The sequence below is a fragment of the Manacus candei genome, unplaced genomic scaffold (genome assembly GCF_025592945.1).
Source record: "Manacus candei isolate 608988 ecotype Guabito, Panama unplaced genomic scaffold, ASM2559294v1 h1tg000019l, whole genome shotgun sequence".
Lineage (NCBI taxonomy): Eukaryota > Metazoa > Chordata > Aves > Passeriformes > Pipridae > Manacus > Manacus candei.
The window spans coordinates 5957417-5974540 of record NW_026138067.1 but is presented as its reverse complement, the minus strand read 5'-3'; the positions used below and the strand labels follow the sequence as shown (position 1 = coordinate 5974540).

Here is a 17124-nt window from a genome sequence, read left to right as displayed (position 1 = left end):
AACAATGCATTTAATGGCATGCTTTAACATATGGTCAGCACTGGAGTGGTCAGGCAGTTGAACTAGATGATCATTGTAGGCCCCTGCCAAAGGAAATATTCTATTCTATTTCCTCAGAATCACATTTATATCCATAACAACATTCTAAATAGCTGGAACTTTCCCAGATGAATGAAACAATATTTGAACAAATATTTTCTTGCAAAGCAACCAAAATCTGTGAAGGGTTTCAAAATACCCTCTGCCTTCTACATGACAATTAAAGTTGGCACAGAGTTTTGCTTCACTCTATTATTAATATACAGAGGTAATAATGCAAGATATAATACCTTCTGTACTTCATATATTGCCCATTGATATTTCTGTTACAGGCCTCAGGAGAAGACCAGTGCATAAGGTTCAAAACTCTACTAAAACCATAGGACCAACCAATATAGAATGGACTAGGACAGAGGACAGAATGAGAAATAAAATTAAGGTGAGTCAGCTTAAATACAGAAGGAAGTGCCAGTTATTTATGGCTCAGGAATTCTCTATTTTTCCTTGTGGAGGAAAAAAAAATAAAACTAAAAGGAAGAAGACAGCAGACTGAGCTCCCAAGCTGGAGATCCGGTCCCTTACAATGCAGGAAGCTTTTTTTCAAGGTTGTGTAAACTCCTTGGGAGAACAAAGGGTAGTGAAGCATGCTTATAGTTCCTTCCCTGAAGCTCACAGAAGGCCTTCACAACCACTTAAAGTCCCTTAGCATTGCCTGTAATTGTTCTGTGTACAAAGCTGACATATAAGCAACCCCGAAATCAGTCTCACAACTGTCTTAAGAATTTGCTCTCTGATATTCATCCAGCCTGTGCCCGAGGGTTCTTAGTGTGAGCTAATTTCTAATGCAGTCCTGCTGTCTCCACGTGAATATGTCACTTTATCCTCCTGCACATAATAGTGGGTTTTGGACTTTTTTATCAATGTCATCTACATTGACAGAGGAGTTTAAATACCAAATTCTATTAAGTTCCCACAGATCTTTGAAAATGATTGCTGGATAGAAGAGAGAGATACAAATCAGAACTCCTTAAGTAAAAAGAAACATTATCAAGCTAAAATTTGTTTCTAATCCACATGTGCACAAGTACACAGATGCCACAGCAAACTTGGTCTCTTCCCATGAGAAGATACTGTAAAAAAATGAGAAGAATGTGGGATAATTTCAGGAGAGAATGGAATGGAAGAAATACGGGAGACTGATGTTAGATGTAATGGAAACCAGATTTTATTAGTACTGTTCTCAATAAAGCATTACTCTGTGGGGGTTTTGTTTCTTTCCACCATATTATGAATCTATTTTCATAACAATGTGTGTTTCATTTTTTAAACGTAACTAAAAGATAATTACTTGAACCAATTCTCAAAGAGATTCTAATAATTAAAACTTCAGGATCTGCAAAAAGTCCCACATGAAACACACTACAAAATTTAAGTTTGTGAAAACTGCACATTATTAATTATATTTAATTAAGGCAAACTTCTCAGCTGGATTTGTAATGGGGAATTTAAAACACTATGAAAGTGCAGAAATTTGTATCAGTGTAAAGACTGATTTTGCCAGTTCTTAACTTACCTCATGTCTGCATTCTAAAAATACTTACACTAGTTCTCAAGCAGCTGTAATATAAGTGTTCCTTTAAATATAGCTTAAGCAAACTAGCAAAACTCCTAGTATAGTTAATAAAGCTCACTACAGTTTTCCCACCATAGCTGTACCTAAAATAAAGGCAAGCAAAGCAAGTATGGTGTGACAATACTGCTCCAGTATCAATACTGAGATGTTAAGAATAGAGAAAGAAAGCCAACAAAAGACCTATTACTGAAAAGCAGACAAGAAAAGCCAAGGAACTTTTAAGCAATTTAGCATGTGCACAAAAGGTAGCAAAAGCACACCAACAAAATATCAAATTATAATTTGCACGCATATGGAAGCAATAAGCATTTCTGGCATGCTTAAAATTTACCTGAATTATATGAATATAAGCCTTTATCTGGAAAACAAATATTGAAATGAAGTAGTGTCAGGAAAAAATACATGAATCAATACATGTAACAGGGATGATTAGAACCTTAAACTTCATTATAATTGCTGCCAGATGCTGAAAATTTTGATATTTAGGCCACATTCCTTCAAAATAATAAAACTCAAGCATACAAGAGAAATTAAACTACAAAAATGTCAATCACTTCTGGATCACCGGCTGTACTCAGTAGTCACAGAGGACTAGCAGAGCTATTTCAATAAGTTCCAATTCTGAAATACAACTGCACATTTTTACTCTAAGCATTTAACTTTTTAAGGGCAAAATGTATATTCACCTAGGCATACAGTATGAGCTGCTACCCTTAAAGTTCTGTTGTCACCACAGCATTAGCAGAACTTTCCCAAGATGTAGTTATGAATACTACTTTAAATTTAGCAGACTCAGAAGTGCTGTTCAAGTCAATCTTTTCTCTCCAGTTAGGTCTTGATTTGGTAAATATGTACATACATAAAAACCTTATCTGCATACCATTGTTACCATTGAATTTAAGAGTCCTGATGTGTTCTCAATGATCAAGTACTTGCATCATCTGATTTATTGTTTGCGTTTCTTAAGTCTGACTGTTTATGTATTTTAGCTTTCCATACAATCATACCAGTTTTTCTAAACTGGACAGAATAACAGTATTTGAATATCTGAACAATTATGGAAATGTGAATTGCTACTTTGCATTTGCAGATTTTGTAAATATGACTTTCATCAGATAATATGAAGAAGCTGGGAAGTCAGAATAACATTAATAGTATCTTGTCATTAGCAAGACATTATGAATATTTTTATTCCTTGTAGTTGAACAGCTCAAAGACATCATCTTAAATAGAAAAGAGTGACAGCCTGTGAGTAAATAATGCACCTCAGATGATAAGACATGACAGTATTTGGGAAAAATGAAAATTTCAATTTCTTGCCAGCTGGTGCTGTTAAAGGATTCACTGGATGACTAAGTACCTTCTGGCAAGTCACACTTTTTCTGACATCTAGGTACTAACTATTTTAATATGTGGATCACATCACTAAATCATCTACTACTTACAATTTCTAACTCTTGTATTATCAAATTTTTTCTTGATAAATGTAATAAATTTTTATGTCCCAGATCCAGTATTCCATTCAGCAATATAATTTCGAAGTGGATGATAGGAGGTTTTTTCAGCATCATTTACATTTTATATGTGATCTTTATCTTGTAACTTCTTTTAATATTTGTATCCCTTGGTACTATTCTCTGCCAGTTATGAATTTAATTAAAAACTGACTCTTATTTGGCTACAAAATGATGAAAAATGGAGTTAGGGAATTTTCCTAGTTTATCCCAACAACATCAGAAAGTCACCAAAGGTTCAAGTGTGCCACACTCGCCCCCAAAAAAATCAATTAACACAGTCTAGAAATTATTTACAGAGTTAAAAATTATGGCCTTTCTCAATTTAATTGCTTGAAAGTTCTGTAAATGGTAGAGCTTCTGGAAGAGCACAAAAATACTGAGGTTTTAATGGGATTGAGGACCAAGGAAGTCATGTTTGTTTCTATATGGTTACAGTACAGAAAGAAAAAAGTAGGAATAGCATCAAAACCATTTGAAAACTTCATTAAAACTATCACACTTTATATGATAGCTTATAATGCTTTCATAATAAAAAAATATATAAATTACCTTTAGCCTAAAAAAGGAAACTAGGTCATTAACTTGCTATTTATTAACTGCTTAGCAAGGTTACTTTACTCTGTGCACTGAGTTCTTTGTTGAAAGAACATTGTTTTCTGTCATCATTACATGAGAGAAGAGTAGTTTAATAACATGATTCTATCAAGTAATCAGAGCAATATTGTAATAATCAAATTCCCTTAAACTTCTTCAAAATAGGTTTTTAAGTATTTTTGCAGTTTAATTACAATTTAATAAATTAACACCTTGAGTTTCTTTTATTAGAAAAAGAATTTTTTTTTATTGTTTAAGGCCTTTTTAGACACCCCTGTATCATGTTAAATACCTTTTAATTAAAGTATTTAATAAACCATAGAGGTACAATAAATAAATAAATAAATAAATAAATAAATACAATACTGGTATATATATCCATATTCTGTTAACAAAAAAATATCAATGCATGCAAAAAAAGACAACATGCCCAAGGCCTGTGCTCTATAAAAGAAAGAGAAATTTTAAAGAAGAAGCATGAAAGAGAAAAATAAGTGTTATTCTTGCTCTCTAGGGTAAAAGTCTTGTAATAAATTAATCATTCATAGTCTGTGCCACCGACCATAAAATGCTCCATATTATAATTTGAAAAAAGTCTCTGATGCATGTTTCCATTAAGCACAATTCACTTACCTACTAGTAAACAGCATAATTATAATTTCCTCAAGTAACGTTCAGTGACATTGAAAATTATCACACTGACTTACCAAACTCACAACAACCTAAAAGGAAATTGCTGAGACAGCAAAATCACAATTCTACAGTAAAATGAGACTCCACAGACCTCCAAGGAAGTAAACAGCTTTCATTGAAGAAGATTGGGCATCATTTCACAGGGTCTCAGGTTTCACAGGATAATGTTTCAGATATATTTGGAATTAATTATTGTTAAACTTCCATGATTTTGGTACTACTTGATGTTCTATAATATAGACTTGGCAATTTTACCATTTAAATAATGGAAGAGAGGGCTTGAATTAAGTTATAATACTCAACTCCTCTTTGGTTTGGTGGTACAGCCACAGAACATTTAAAAAAACCCTCAGCAATGACAGGTCAATCTAAAAATGTTTTTCAAAAATTAATAAGCTATGAGGTTCTTTATTTGTGAATTCAGTCTATCAGTTTGCTTTTATTCTAGTTAGATGTAATATTTTTATCATGTTAAAGTCTCAACATTTCCCCAGAAACTGCAATCTGACTGGAGAGAATGTACAAAGTTGAAAGAAGACGACAAAATTTTCCATGTGATTCAAAACACTTTGTTTCCGCATTATAGATTTCTTTTTATTCCTATCTGAAAAAATAAATAAAATTTGGAAAATAAATGTTGTATATAGTTCTTTTGCACACCTTATGCAGGTTTTTTGTAGAACATAATATACTTAATTTTTTTTCCCCAGAGATTAAATACTTGTTACTGTAATTTCTCTTCCTCCAGATTATTTTATGTGCCTGAAGAATCATGAAACTCAGTGAATGGAGTCATTGATGAATTTCATTCTAAAAGTAATGGAAGTCAAATTCCCTTTAAAATAAAGCTACTCCGCAATCTGTTTATTTACATAATTTTAATTCTGATTGATTTGGCTGTTTTTCAGTTCTTGAAATTTGATCCACCATTTTGGACTTCTATATGTTGATTTCCAAATATATAATTTCTAAAATTTCTTAGATCTTGTTTTCAGCAGTTTATCTCCCATAGTTTTATTACTTTTCCCTTACTGAGGACGCTCAAAATATAAAACTTCACTTTTCTTTTTCAAACCATACTGTGCCTTCTCACTGTAATTAAAAGCTCTCCTTCAACTGCTGCACATACCTATGCTGCAACAAGAGATCTGAAAATGTCTGGATTTACTGCTATATGCACATCTCTTCTCCTGGTGCATTTAGTTGTTACCCACACTGCACACCCACTTGCTGTGGTCTGCAGATCAATAATTCAGACAGCTTGGTTTTAAAGCTGCAAAATCCGACTTAGAAAACTAGCAGCAGTTACTTTTCAAACCTAAGTAATTGGGAAATTCTTAAAGCACTGGAATAAAAAGAAATCTGCTTCCAAAACTAATTCAGAGTCAATGTAAAACTAAAAACTGTTCTTCAAAATACACAGTAACTCTGTATTCAACAATAACTCGATACCAGCTCATAGTGCACAAATGCTCATATTACGTGGACATAGCTGTAAAAGGTTGAATAAAAATGTCTCAGATACAATTTGATGTATATCTTTATATACTGGGCTACTTTGAGAGGAAGCAATTTTTGATTTGCAAGTTCATGGTATAATCCCTGTTTGATTTCTGTATCAGTTCTCAATAAATAGAAATACTAAAAATAACTTTCATCCCAGTGATCCTAATGACTATGAACATAAAATTGAAACCACATTCAGTTTTCCATGTAGTCTGTATTAAGATTCTTACCTAATGTAAGATGGAAAAGTAACCTTCTAAGAACAGGAATTCCTAAATATTCTTTAAAATTATTTTTGATTTGCTGTTTACAATCTTTTTTCAGAAGCAATATAAAAAGAACTTCGCTTTGTTTGTAACTCTAGTTAATGTTGTCCAGAATTCTTAACATATATCTGATTTTATACTAAATGTTAGAGAAAATGAAGTAATTTTAAAAATTCAGTTCAAAAGTCCAGCACATTTCACATAAGAAAAAGCTTAAAATATACCCATTGGATAAACATTGTCAGTTTATGAAAATCTGAAATATAATTAGCTGAAAGACCTAGTAAATCATAATCCTATGTTCTATATTAGTTCCAGTTTCTAAGTAGATGTCTCAAAAAACACAAAGGAAAAAGTATGGTAATGATCCTTCATCACCAGGAAGTTAATGGACCGTATGGATCAGAGGACTGAGCAAGAGAAGGTGGATGCTGACTATCAGTCTGTACAACACACTGCCCACTCAAAGATATTGAGAGAGAAATATATGCAGAAACTAAGCTACTGTCTCTGGAAGCTGGTTCCAAAAAAATGGCATATGGGGCTGTGTGGGAAGCTTGCACTTTGCTACTGGCAATCTGTAAATAGGACTTCACTCTTCAGGGCTGACAGTCTGCTCTTCTTCAGAAACACTACAATTTAGTGATATTAAAAAGAGAATAGAAGTAAGCGGTAAGTGTAGGTGGTTCTTTTAAACTACCTTTAGAGAATAACATTTAAGTATTGTCTTCAAACATATGTGTTTATCGCTACTTGGCAATCATGAAGAAAGCTTAGATGTGCATTTATACTAACAACAAACAACCTTGTAATTCAAAATATCTCTTGTCATTTCTCACACTAACAATTTTGGGGGGCATTCAATAAAGTACTTCATATTGTACTCACTAATTCTACATATAGAGGCATCACAGAAATGAACAAAAGGTAGGAGGACTGAACTGCTCAGATTTTGTGGCTCCAGAAATTGAAATCAGCCTACTGTATTAACAGCCCAGTATGTTTTCTAAGATGTGCATTGAAAAACATAAACAAACATGCTAGACAAGCCTTGTCTTCATTCTGGAAATTTTTTTCGCATTGTCATAATGTACCACTGGATAACATTTTCTGTTTCATCATGTACAAGAGTATTATTTAAAGATACAAAAACATCTACAGACATGAGGAACTAATATATTGTTTAACTTAATACTCTTTTGAAACCCCCCCAAAAAAAGTAAAAAAACCAGACTTCTATGTGTTATTAATATAGTATAAATATTTTACATAGTGAAGGCAAACAGTCATAAGATATGCTGTCTGCCCTTCACCAGTCCCCTGGTGATGACATTTAGATTGGGAAGAGCCTTTTGGAGGCCATCTGGTGCAATGCCTGTTTCAGGCTTGGCTAACTTACATTGAATTGCTTAGAACCTTGTCTAATTGAGTACTGGATCTCTCCACTAGGATGTTCCACCATCTCTTTGAACACCAAGAAGTAATTTTATTTCCATTTCAGAGGTGTGATAGCAATTGTGGTAGGGGGAAACAGTTTTTCCCCTGCAGTTATAAAATGGTAAAGCCCCAGGGGGTGGTGACCCTGAAAGTTTGGAAATTTTATCCAATGAGCGCTTCTGCGAAATATAAACATACCACAAGCAAACAGAGGAGAAGGTTAGTTGTAGTTTGGTGGTAGGAGAACCATGTTGTAGGAGCCACAAGGAGAGACAGCAGCAGCCCCACTGGGGGCTGGGCCCCCCCAGCGGGGGGCTGCGGGGACCTGGAACAGCATAAAGCTGGGCTAGGTGCCGGCAGCTGAGAGCTAAGAAAGTTTTCTCCACCGTGAGTGAGCAGAGACAGAGCAGAAGCAGAGAAGCAGCGTCCAGAGACTGTGGCTAAGAGCCAGGACAGATAAGAACTGAACCAAACAGCAAACGGCATGCAGCAAGAGAGAGAACTCCTGGAAGGAGAGCCGAGAAAGAGAGACATCAGCAGAGAGACAGAGTTGGGGTAAGAACTGGAATAAAACCTCATACCCCTCTGAGACCTCCAAGAAAGGAGGAAGGTAGACTCCTATTATGGAGAGGAGCCTTGGAGTGCTGCAGCACCAGAGAGAAAGGAGCTGAGAAGCTCAAAGACATCCTGAAGCTGGACCGGGATGGAGAAGGAATGCAGGGGGGTTGACCTTGCCCCCCCTCGCTGCTGCTGACAAGCCTGGCAGCCTGAGACAGAGCACAGGAGCTCTGGTAGAACTCTTGAGGCAAAGGCTTTCAACTGAATGCTGCCCAAGATGTTCTGACTCAGGGGTGAACCCCCCTGAGGAAGGGACTTTAACGAAGATGCCCCTGCATTTTGTGATATGCCTGGGGTGAAGCAAGTTTAGTCCCTGCTGGCAGTCCACAGGTGAGGCCTTCGCTTAGAGTTGAAGGAGAGCCAAGAGGGGTGAAAGGAGACCCCCTTGTGTCTTGAAGACCCTTGTTTGGAGACGACGGGCCAAGGGGCTTGGAGACCCCCTTGTGTGTATTGAAAAGAGATCCAGCTACAACAATCCAGTTACAGCTGCTGCATAGAGACAGAGAGACCTGCTGCCTTAGAGATATTGCTGCTCTGAAGAAGGGATCTGTCCTTCTTCCCTCCTGGATTTTTATTCGGAGGGGACAAGAGATCGGATCCATTGTAAATACTTATGTCATGGTAGAGATAGTTGAGATCGTGTGTATAATGTATTATAATATTTATTTGTACAGTCATTGTAATATATTCCCTTTTCCCCATTCTGAGTCTCGTGTTTTGTCTGGAAAAAACACATCTTATACTAGGCTGAGATGGGGAAGGGGGTTTTGACTAGAGCATTAGATTTTTTGAGGCTCTCAAACCATGACAGCAATAAAAAAAAGTAAAATAAAATTGTATTTTTAATTGCTAAATGGATTCTGCTGCCATTGCAGAACTGAGACCAGATGCTAAATTTCCTATTGTGTGTCTTTCCAGTCCCCAGAAGGAAGAAATTTTAATTCCAGAAGACCATGTTCTGTACATTTAAAACTATCTGTTTAAACTGAAAATTATTTATGACACACAAGGATTTAAGACATGAATATATTGCCAGACCACTAGAGAAAATCCTTTATCAGATCTCAATCTCAGCACAAATGGACATAGAATAATTTAGTGTGGGAGAATGCGAATTCCCCAGCAATCCCAGTGAACATCTGGAATTGCTTATTCAGCTGAAGTTTTTAGAGCCCCAGGTTGTCGAACTAGTGCCCTGGAAACAGTCAGGCTAAATCGTCTTCATGGAAAAGCAAGACATCTATACCAAACCTTAGTGTTTCACCAAACCAGAAGTTTTGTTAATTCCTTTCATCTACATTTCCAGACAGGCATATAAGATTGTTCAGTTGAGCACATTATTATTATTAATATTTATTAGTACTAGTATATATTAGTATTACTTTTTTAAAAAACTGATTGACTTTCAAATTTTGAATCAATATCATTGAACAGATCTTTAGTCAAGCAGTACTAAAATATGCTCAAAAATAAAGCAGTTACTGTTTTATTCATTCTTGATGGCAGTTATTTATTGCACATATGAAGCGTGATAGACAAACAGGGTTTGTTTGAAGGGTTGAATATTTCATGAAAACCAGAATTTCACTAACTTCACATACAAACAGAAATGTCCAGCTGGTCTGTAAAAGTCATTTTACATGGAAAATTTAACTTCCTAAAATGTCTTAAAAGATGGCAGAAACCATGAAAAAAAATTTAAAAACTTTGCTGAAACAGTCATGGTGTACAAGAAGACTGAAGAGAACTGAATTGCTCCTTACCTTTTAACTATCACTTCTTTCTTCCTTTTGTGGACAAGTATAATCTTACAACTTCAAGGCTACGCAATGTAAGTCTCTGATAATGTGTCTATCTCAGAATATTACGATATGGAGCATTTTAATCTTTCTCACCATCCAGTGCACAGAAGTAAAACAGATCAACTGTTTGAAAAACTTATATAAAATGGATTATTTAATGAAGACCCCACATGGAACATACGAAATATCCAACCTTGTTTAAGTGACTGCACAGGCATGTGCTTCTGTGAGTTTGTGTGAAACCTGCACACAAATTCACATACTCAAAGAAACCCCAAATAATTCTTAGGAACTGTTTTTGGTTAGTTGAGGTTCTTCTATGGTTGTTTGTTTTTTTTAAGGGAGTTGAGTTTTGTGTTGGTTTTTTGGAGATTTTTTTGGTGGTGGTTGTGGGTTTTTTTGTTCTGGTTTGCTGGTTTGGGGGTCTTTTTTTGGTTGGTTGGTTGATTTGGCTTCTTGGAGTTTTTTATATAACTGCTAACTGGTGTTTTATAAAGTCAATTCGGTGAAGAACAGTTTTAAATCAGTGACAGTACTGAACAGTCAAACTAGAGAAACAATTAAATATTAAAGAAACAGATTTTTACCGTTAACTGTCTTATTCTTATGTATCTATTTTAAACAGCATATTGTATATAATCTATTTTCAAAATATCTACTGATACCTTCAAATTACTCTGGATTCAGTATAACAAAATCTACAAAATAGAATTTTAAAAGAAATTCTATTTGTGAACGTAAAATAGCTTCAAAGCAATGCATGATATTAATTTAGCTACATATGATGTTATATACAGGTCACTTTAAGAAGTATGAGGTAAAGAACATTAATTTTAGGTTAAACAGTGAAATGATGAACATAATATAGAAGATAGGACTTCATGATAAAACGAGCACATTGCAAAAGACCAAGATAATTTACTCAAGCTGAGGATCTGAATTGAGTTGTCTCATAAGAAAAAACTGGTGTATTGCACAGTGGTCAATATTACCATTTGTAGCATGTCACACTCTCATTAGTAATCATATATCGCCTAATTCATAATAGTTTTAAATTAACATAAAAATTCTGTCACTTCTCCATCTGCAAGAATTTAATATGCTTCATTACACATTGATTCAAATTAACTATACACAGTGTAAAACTAACAACCTACTTTGTAACCTCCGTGTGGGGCTCTCGCCATGGAGTTGTCTGCGTGGCAAATATGGTGAGGGGTGGGGAAGTGGCAATGAAGAGACATCGTGTGTTTGAAGTTTGTACCAGTGAGGTTCATCATCTAGTAATGCTGTTTCTAACTCAATAAGAATCTAAAAAAGAAAGAATGGTTAAAAGTAGGAAAGCATTACATGATGGAATATTTTAAAGTAGGTATATTCATACATGTTATTCTATTCTTCTCTTACTGTTAAGGACTTTTTCTGAAGTTATATAAAAGTCTTGCATTTAATATGAAAGAAGCTCCTGTGCCTTTTACAACACCAAATACAACAACAACCTTTCACAAAACCTTTGTTACCTTATGACAGCCTTTACAGCATTCAGATATCTTGTAGCAAGTTAGTGAGCCACATACCAAAATTTTGGTAAAATACAACTATGGTTAATATGGATTTTAATGAACAACTAGAATTGAGAAACCATGTTCATGCTGTTACTAAAACAGAACAAACACAAAAAGAATCTCATATCAGTAGCATGTGATAAGTGCAAGATCACTATTTGTTTACTACTAAGTGAAAGAAAGAAAAATATAACAATAAAACAATTTTGCTTTGCATAGTCAGTAACTTTTTCAAAAATACTGTATCTATACGAGTATGTGAGCAACTGTATTTCCATAGTAAATACCAATACTTGTATACCTCTCCTAAAAATTCACTTTCTTCCTCTCGAACTCGTGCTTGGTCCCAAAGAGTGATTTCTAACATTCGTTCTCTAAACTCTCTCCGATGAACTGGAGAATAAATAAATGTCTGATTCCACTTTGGTTCCAATGTTTTCTTCACTGTTTTTGTTCTTCTTTTATTTTTATCACTGAAAAAAACAGTTAAATATTAAATATGTTCAAAATACCATTATACTGTAATAAGTATATCATGGAAAATAGGAAATCTTAAATCAGCAGTTCAGTTTGTAGGATCATGGGTACTATAATCTACATTAGGAATTTTCCTTTATTGTAAAGTTCAGCGCGTATATTGAGGATAATTCATCATTTCCTATTAAAAACTAAGATTAGGTGATTTTGAGTTCACGTGCCAATTCAAATTTTAAGAAGTTCCCTGAAAACCAGAAATGTTTTAATATTTTTGTTGGGTTTTCATGGCTTTTTTCAAAACAGTATTCTATAAAGCAAAATGTACTTCTGTAAATGGGATTTTCACAAGGCACAGTCTGATAGCAGAACATATATGCTGACAACATCAGGCACAGCAAAAATCTGCATTTCAGAAAAATGAGCCAGCTGGTTCACTCAAGCTTCCAGTCCTACAGCAGCTGACTCCAACTGCAGAGCAGGAAGGAGCAGCTGGCCCACACGAAGGAATGGTCAGGGAGCTTGCGGCAGCGCATGGCCTTCTCTGCAGGGTTTCCTGACTAAAGACCCCAGTTCCACAGCTGGGAAACCAGAAGCCCTGAAAATGAGTTACATATTCTTTTACAGCAACACTGGAAGGAACAGTGTTCGCAAAACAGCTCCCAAAATCTTTTGATGACTGCAAGGAACCACCCACATGAAGGTGCACTTCCACTACAAGGTGAGGTCTCCATGCAGGCCACCACGGCAGTCCTGGCTCTGGCTCCAGGGTGTTGTTGAAAGCAGTCTTTTGCAGAATATTTCTACTTGAAATAATTAATATTTTCTGATGGAAACAAATTTTGCTGGAAAACACCCATATTCCTTCTACTGAGAATACTGACAAAAGTTCTCATAACAATGCCTAATTTTAAACCTGCTGATTGCTGCATAATGCAGCTGCCATACTAATTTATGAGGATTTTTTAATAAGTAATGCAGACACAGTCTGTTTTTTAATACTTGCAACTTTAATATAATCATTGTAATTTTGAACTGTTACTTAGAATCTGGATCAAAATATTAACTGAGAAATAATATTTTTAGACACACTGTTAAAAAAAATTAATAAAATTATTTCTATTATACTTAGGATTTGTTTACCCTTGCTTTAGGGGAAGTTTCCAAGGTGCACATGGGCAATCTCAACTGAGTCCCCTTCAGCCCTATCACTTATCACTTATACTGTGATAAGAAATCTGTGGGTTTCAGATGCCAAATCTGTTTCTGCTTTGTTGTATAAAGGTGAGACAAACCAAACTGCCAGACCCATCAGTCCAGAAATCTGTGAACTTTGCATTTTCTTTGCACTAAACAGAAATAGCACTCATAGGAAATAAGGGCATTATAAAACACTAACAACATTCTTTGCAAATAACAGATCCTCATTCAAAGACATACGTTTACCTTTCCTCTTCTACTCAGTATTTTACAATATAGCCAGGGAAAGCAAGTTTGTGCATAGTGTTCAAAGACATCTTGCTGTAACCTAGCATGTTCAATACAGGAACTCCAAACTGTACGTTTTTCCATGTATGGCCAATAAACTCAACTGTGCATGCCACCTGAGTATCAGACCAACTCTTATTCAAATGTTCCTTGTCTTTGTTTTCACCCTACCTTCTGTCTGGAAGAAAGTAAATTTTAACATAAGGATTCCTTGGCCTCCCATCTTCCCTTGAAGGAAGATCCTTTGCTCCCAGTATTGTCACTATTAGCTGATGACCAACCTTGTCATACCACAGTTTTATCTGTAAGGAGAAAATATTAATTAGTGAACTCATTTCTACAATGAAGTAGTATATTAGTCCTTATAAATAAATTTGCTCCTAAGCTTCTATTTATGTTGGTTACTTTAACAGAAAAATATTATGTTCTACTTTGTATTCATAACAAAGAATAAAAATAAGCTAATACTGTAAGAGCTTCAGTATGTACCTGGAGCTACTCTTTTTTTTAAACCCCTGTACAATAAGTGCATTATTTCACACTAATGGTTTTTCACATGGTACTCTGGTTAGGATTATTCTCTCTTGTATTGTATTACTCGCGTTACTAATGTATAATATGCATATACATATATTTCTGAGGAGTTTATGCACAATGAATGAATTAATTTTTCACATCCTGTTGTGCTAAAAAGACTATGGGATACGACCATAAATATTTCATATCACGAAATGCTTTTCAAGATGTATAGATTTATGCTGACATCAGATAAGCCCTCCAGAAATAGTAAGAGAGGGAGTCCAACCCTCTTAATAGTCCAACTAAGCAACATGGTAAAAACTACTATTAATCATCTGTAGAAATTATTATTAACCAGTCTTAGGCTTGATCTGCTATTCTTTTTCACTACAGTCACTAGAAGCTGCTATTTATCTATCTTAGTTTGAATTCTATGGCTGTAAATACATCTGTCAAGGAAAGAATATACGTACTTTAGAGCAGTCACTGCAGAAGGGGGAAATGGTGCAGTTAGAACAAAACAAAGCCTTCCAAATAGCCAGGAAGCCATGACATGGCGGTAGCACTGCAGTCATTAACTACACCTTACAGAGGAGGCTCTCTTCATGCAGACTTTGCCTGAGACAGGGGACAAACTAGGACGTTTAAAGAAAACACAGACCCTGCCTGAACCTAAGGGAATCAAAGAAGATAATGCCCAACTGCACACCTAACCAAGCAATACACCTTCAGGGAAAGAATATACCCTAGCTAAGATAGACATAACCAGGGGAAGGTGCACTCAGAGACAGGATTTCCATCTGCTGTCATAGCTCCTCATCTTCAGCATTTCAGTCTCTTAAAGAAAGGTCTTGATATAATTCTCAAGACTTCTAACCCACAAAGAAGGGGCTGATTTAGCTTTCTGCCATTCCTAATACTTCACTAAGTGAGACTACATTAATACACGCCAACTCAATCATTGGTAGGAGTGTACGTCTTCCCTCCCCACTCCTTCAGATCTTGTAATTCCTGTAGTCATCAACCAAAAGTGTTTGTATGGATATTAAAAAAGAAGGGGACACCTGTCATCTATTATCATGTCATTGGCCCTACTATAGATTTTATAGGTTTCTGGTACCAACAGTTAAAATGCTCTGTGGATACTAGAGCAAAAAGCCTTGTGAGAAATTATCCTTAACATGTCAGATTTAAGAGACTTTTAAACACTGTTCCTACATTCCTGCAAAGCAAGGGGCTTTGACAGTATTTTTTCTAAACTGTGAATTATCTGGACATCTAGGTGTCTCCAACCAACTACAGATCAAAAGCAGAAAGCTTTGTACACACAGTATAAATCCAAAGCAAAGCTTTAATGACCTCTGAAGTGCAAGTCAACTTAAATGTTCTCTGACACTAAATGTATCCACCCGCAGGCTTTCTTGGGAGTCCTCAGGCAAAAGACAGACTTGGTTAGTCCCACATCCCAAGGGGAATAGCAGTGAAGATAATCTTCATTTGCTTTTTTGGGAAAAATTATGCTTGCTTAAGTAGAATGCAATATATTTGTGATACAGACACTATCACAAACTGTGACTGAGGGATGTGAAATAATCTAGACATAGGTGCCAAAAATACAACCAGAATTGTGTGTTCATATTCAAACTAAATATTTCTTCACTATATTTGTTTCTGACTGAATTTTTGCATGAAAACTTCAGTCAAAATATTTAGAGAATTACTCTAAGCAGAAACTGAAATCAACTCACACCATTTTTCTGAGATGCTCTCAAAATTGTATTTTGGAACAAGAGCTCAAAATTTGCATTGACTTATACCTTCTAGTTTTCTCTTCATGTTCAGAAGAAAAAAATGGGAAACACTTGTACATAATGGACAAATTTTCCCTGAATTTCCCTTTAATTTGGCTTGTTACAGGAAAGGTCAGGAGTCAGAATTTTGACTAGAGGCTTTCTCTCCTCTATTCATACTTCTAGACTCCAATACACATTACAGGCACTTGTACTCAAACGGTCATTTGACTAGGGTGCAAGGAGAAGAAAGGAAGATACTGCAAGAGAATGGTCAAAGAACCCCATAGAGGGGAGGATGGGATTGCATTCTCACGGGGTTAGAAGAAGGAAGACGGGACAAATCAAAAACTGCTTTATAATTACTGAGAAAGTAAAATATACAGAATACTTCTTGGTGAAACACAGGAAGAATGGAGCCACTAATGTCAGGGACCAGAGAAGAACAGAGGGGCAAAAATAGACTGAAAGAGAGAAATGGCATGAGGTGACAAAAGAACCAGTCATGCTGTAACTGGCACAAAAGATGTTGAAAGAGAGACTGGGATGAAGGAAAATCTGACAAGAAGTCAAGGCAGGAAATTGGAAAGGAAAATGAGAAGTAAGGAGTTAGATTAGCCTACTGAATATGATAGATGAGTTTAAGAATATGACTGATCTAATTCTGACTCTCCTGTGCATAAACATTATGACAATATTTGGATGGTATGGTATTATCCTATAAGAACTTCTTCTTTCTACTCATAGAGAAAGGACAGCCATTTATGACAGCCATGTGCAGTCCAAGAGGACTGGATTCCATCCCTTCCACTTTCCCAGAACTCTTGTGTATCAAAGGGTGCATCCCTTTAAGATATTTTGAAAAGCATTTACAATTGCATGTTCTTTGGTGTCTAGAAGCTTGGTATGAAATCCTGGACCCTGATTTGTGTGCTAAGTAAAGCACTGGAATTGAAGTTTGAGGTGTTTCTAATGTTTGGACAGAACCTGGTTGTCTCAGACTCTGATCATATTTTCTCAATTCCTAATCTATAAATACAGGACAATCCTAACACATCTCACAGTACGCTATAAATGTTTCACGTTGTGAAATAAACACAGGATAGCACACATATAACAGAAAAGTTGATGAAGAATTTTTTTGTTTGTTTGTTTTATAGCTTTGTTAAGTTGTAGAAAAAAT

General features: G+C 35.4%; 1 protein-coding gene across 39 annotated transcripts in view; it reads right to left on the bottom strand.

The window, feature by feature from the left end:
* RIMS2 (regulating synaptic membrane exocytosis 2) overlaps positions 1 to 17124 on the bottom strand; it is a 449774-nt gene that overhangs the window by 180603 nt on the left and 252047 nt on the right. For 27 of the 39 annotated variants that reach the window (XM_051785127.1, XM_051785135.1, XM_051785132.1 and 24 more), the window contains 3 exons: positions 13804 to 13934; positions 11972 to 12143; positions 11263 to 11416 (listed from right to left, as the gene is read on the bottom strand). In XM_051785127.1, the coding sequence (XP_051641087.1) occupies positions 11263 to 11416; positions 11972 to 12143; positions 13804 to 13934 (457 nt within the window). Of the gene's footprint in view, positions 1 to 2003; positions 2031 to 11262; positions 11417 to 11971; positions 12144 to 13803; positions 13935 to 17124 lie in introns of all 39 variants that reach the window. The other 12 variants (XM_051785115.1, XM_051785116.1, XM_051785117.1 and 9 more) reach the window with 1 other exon arrangement.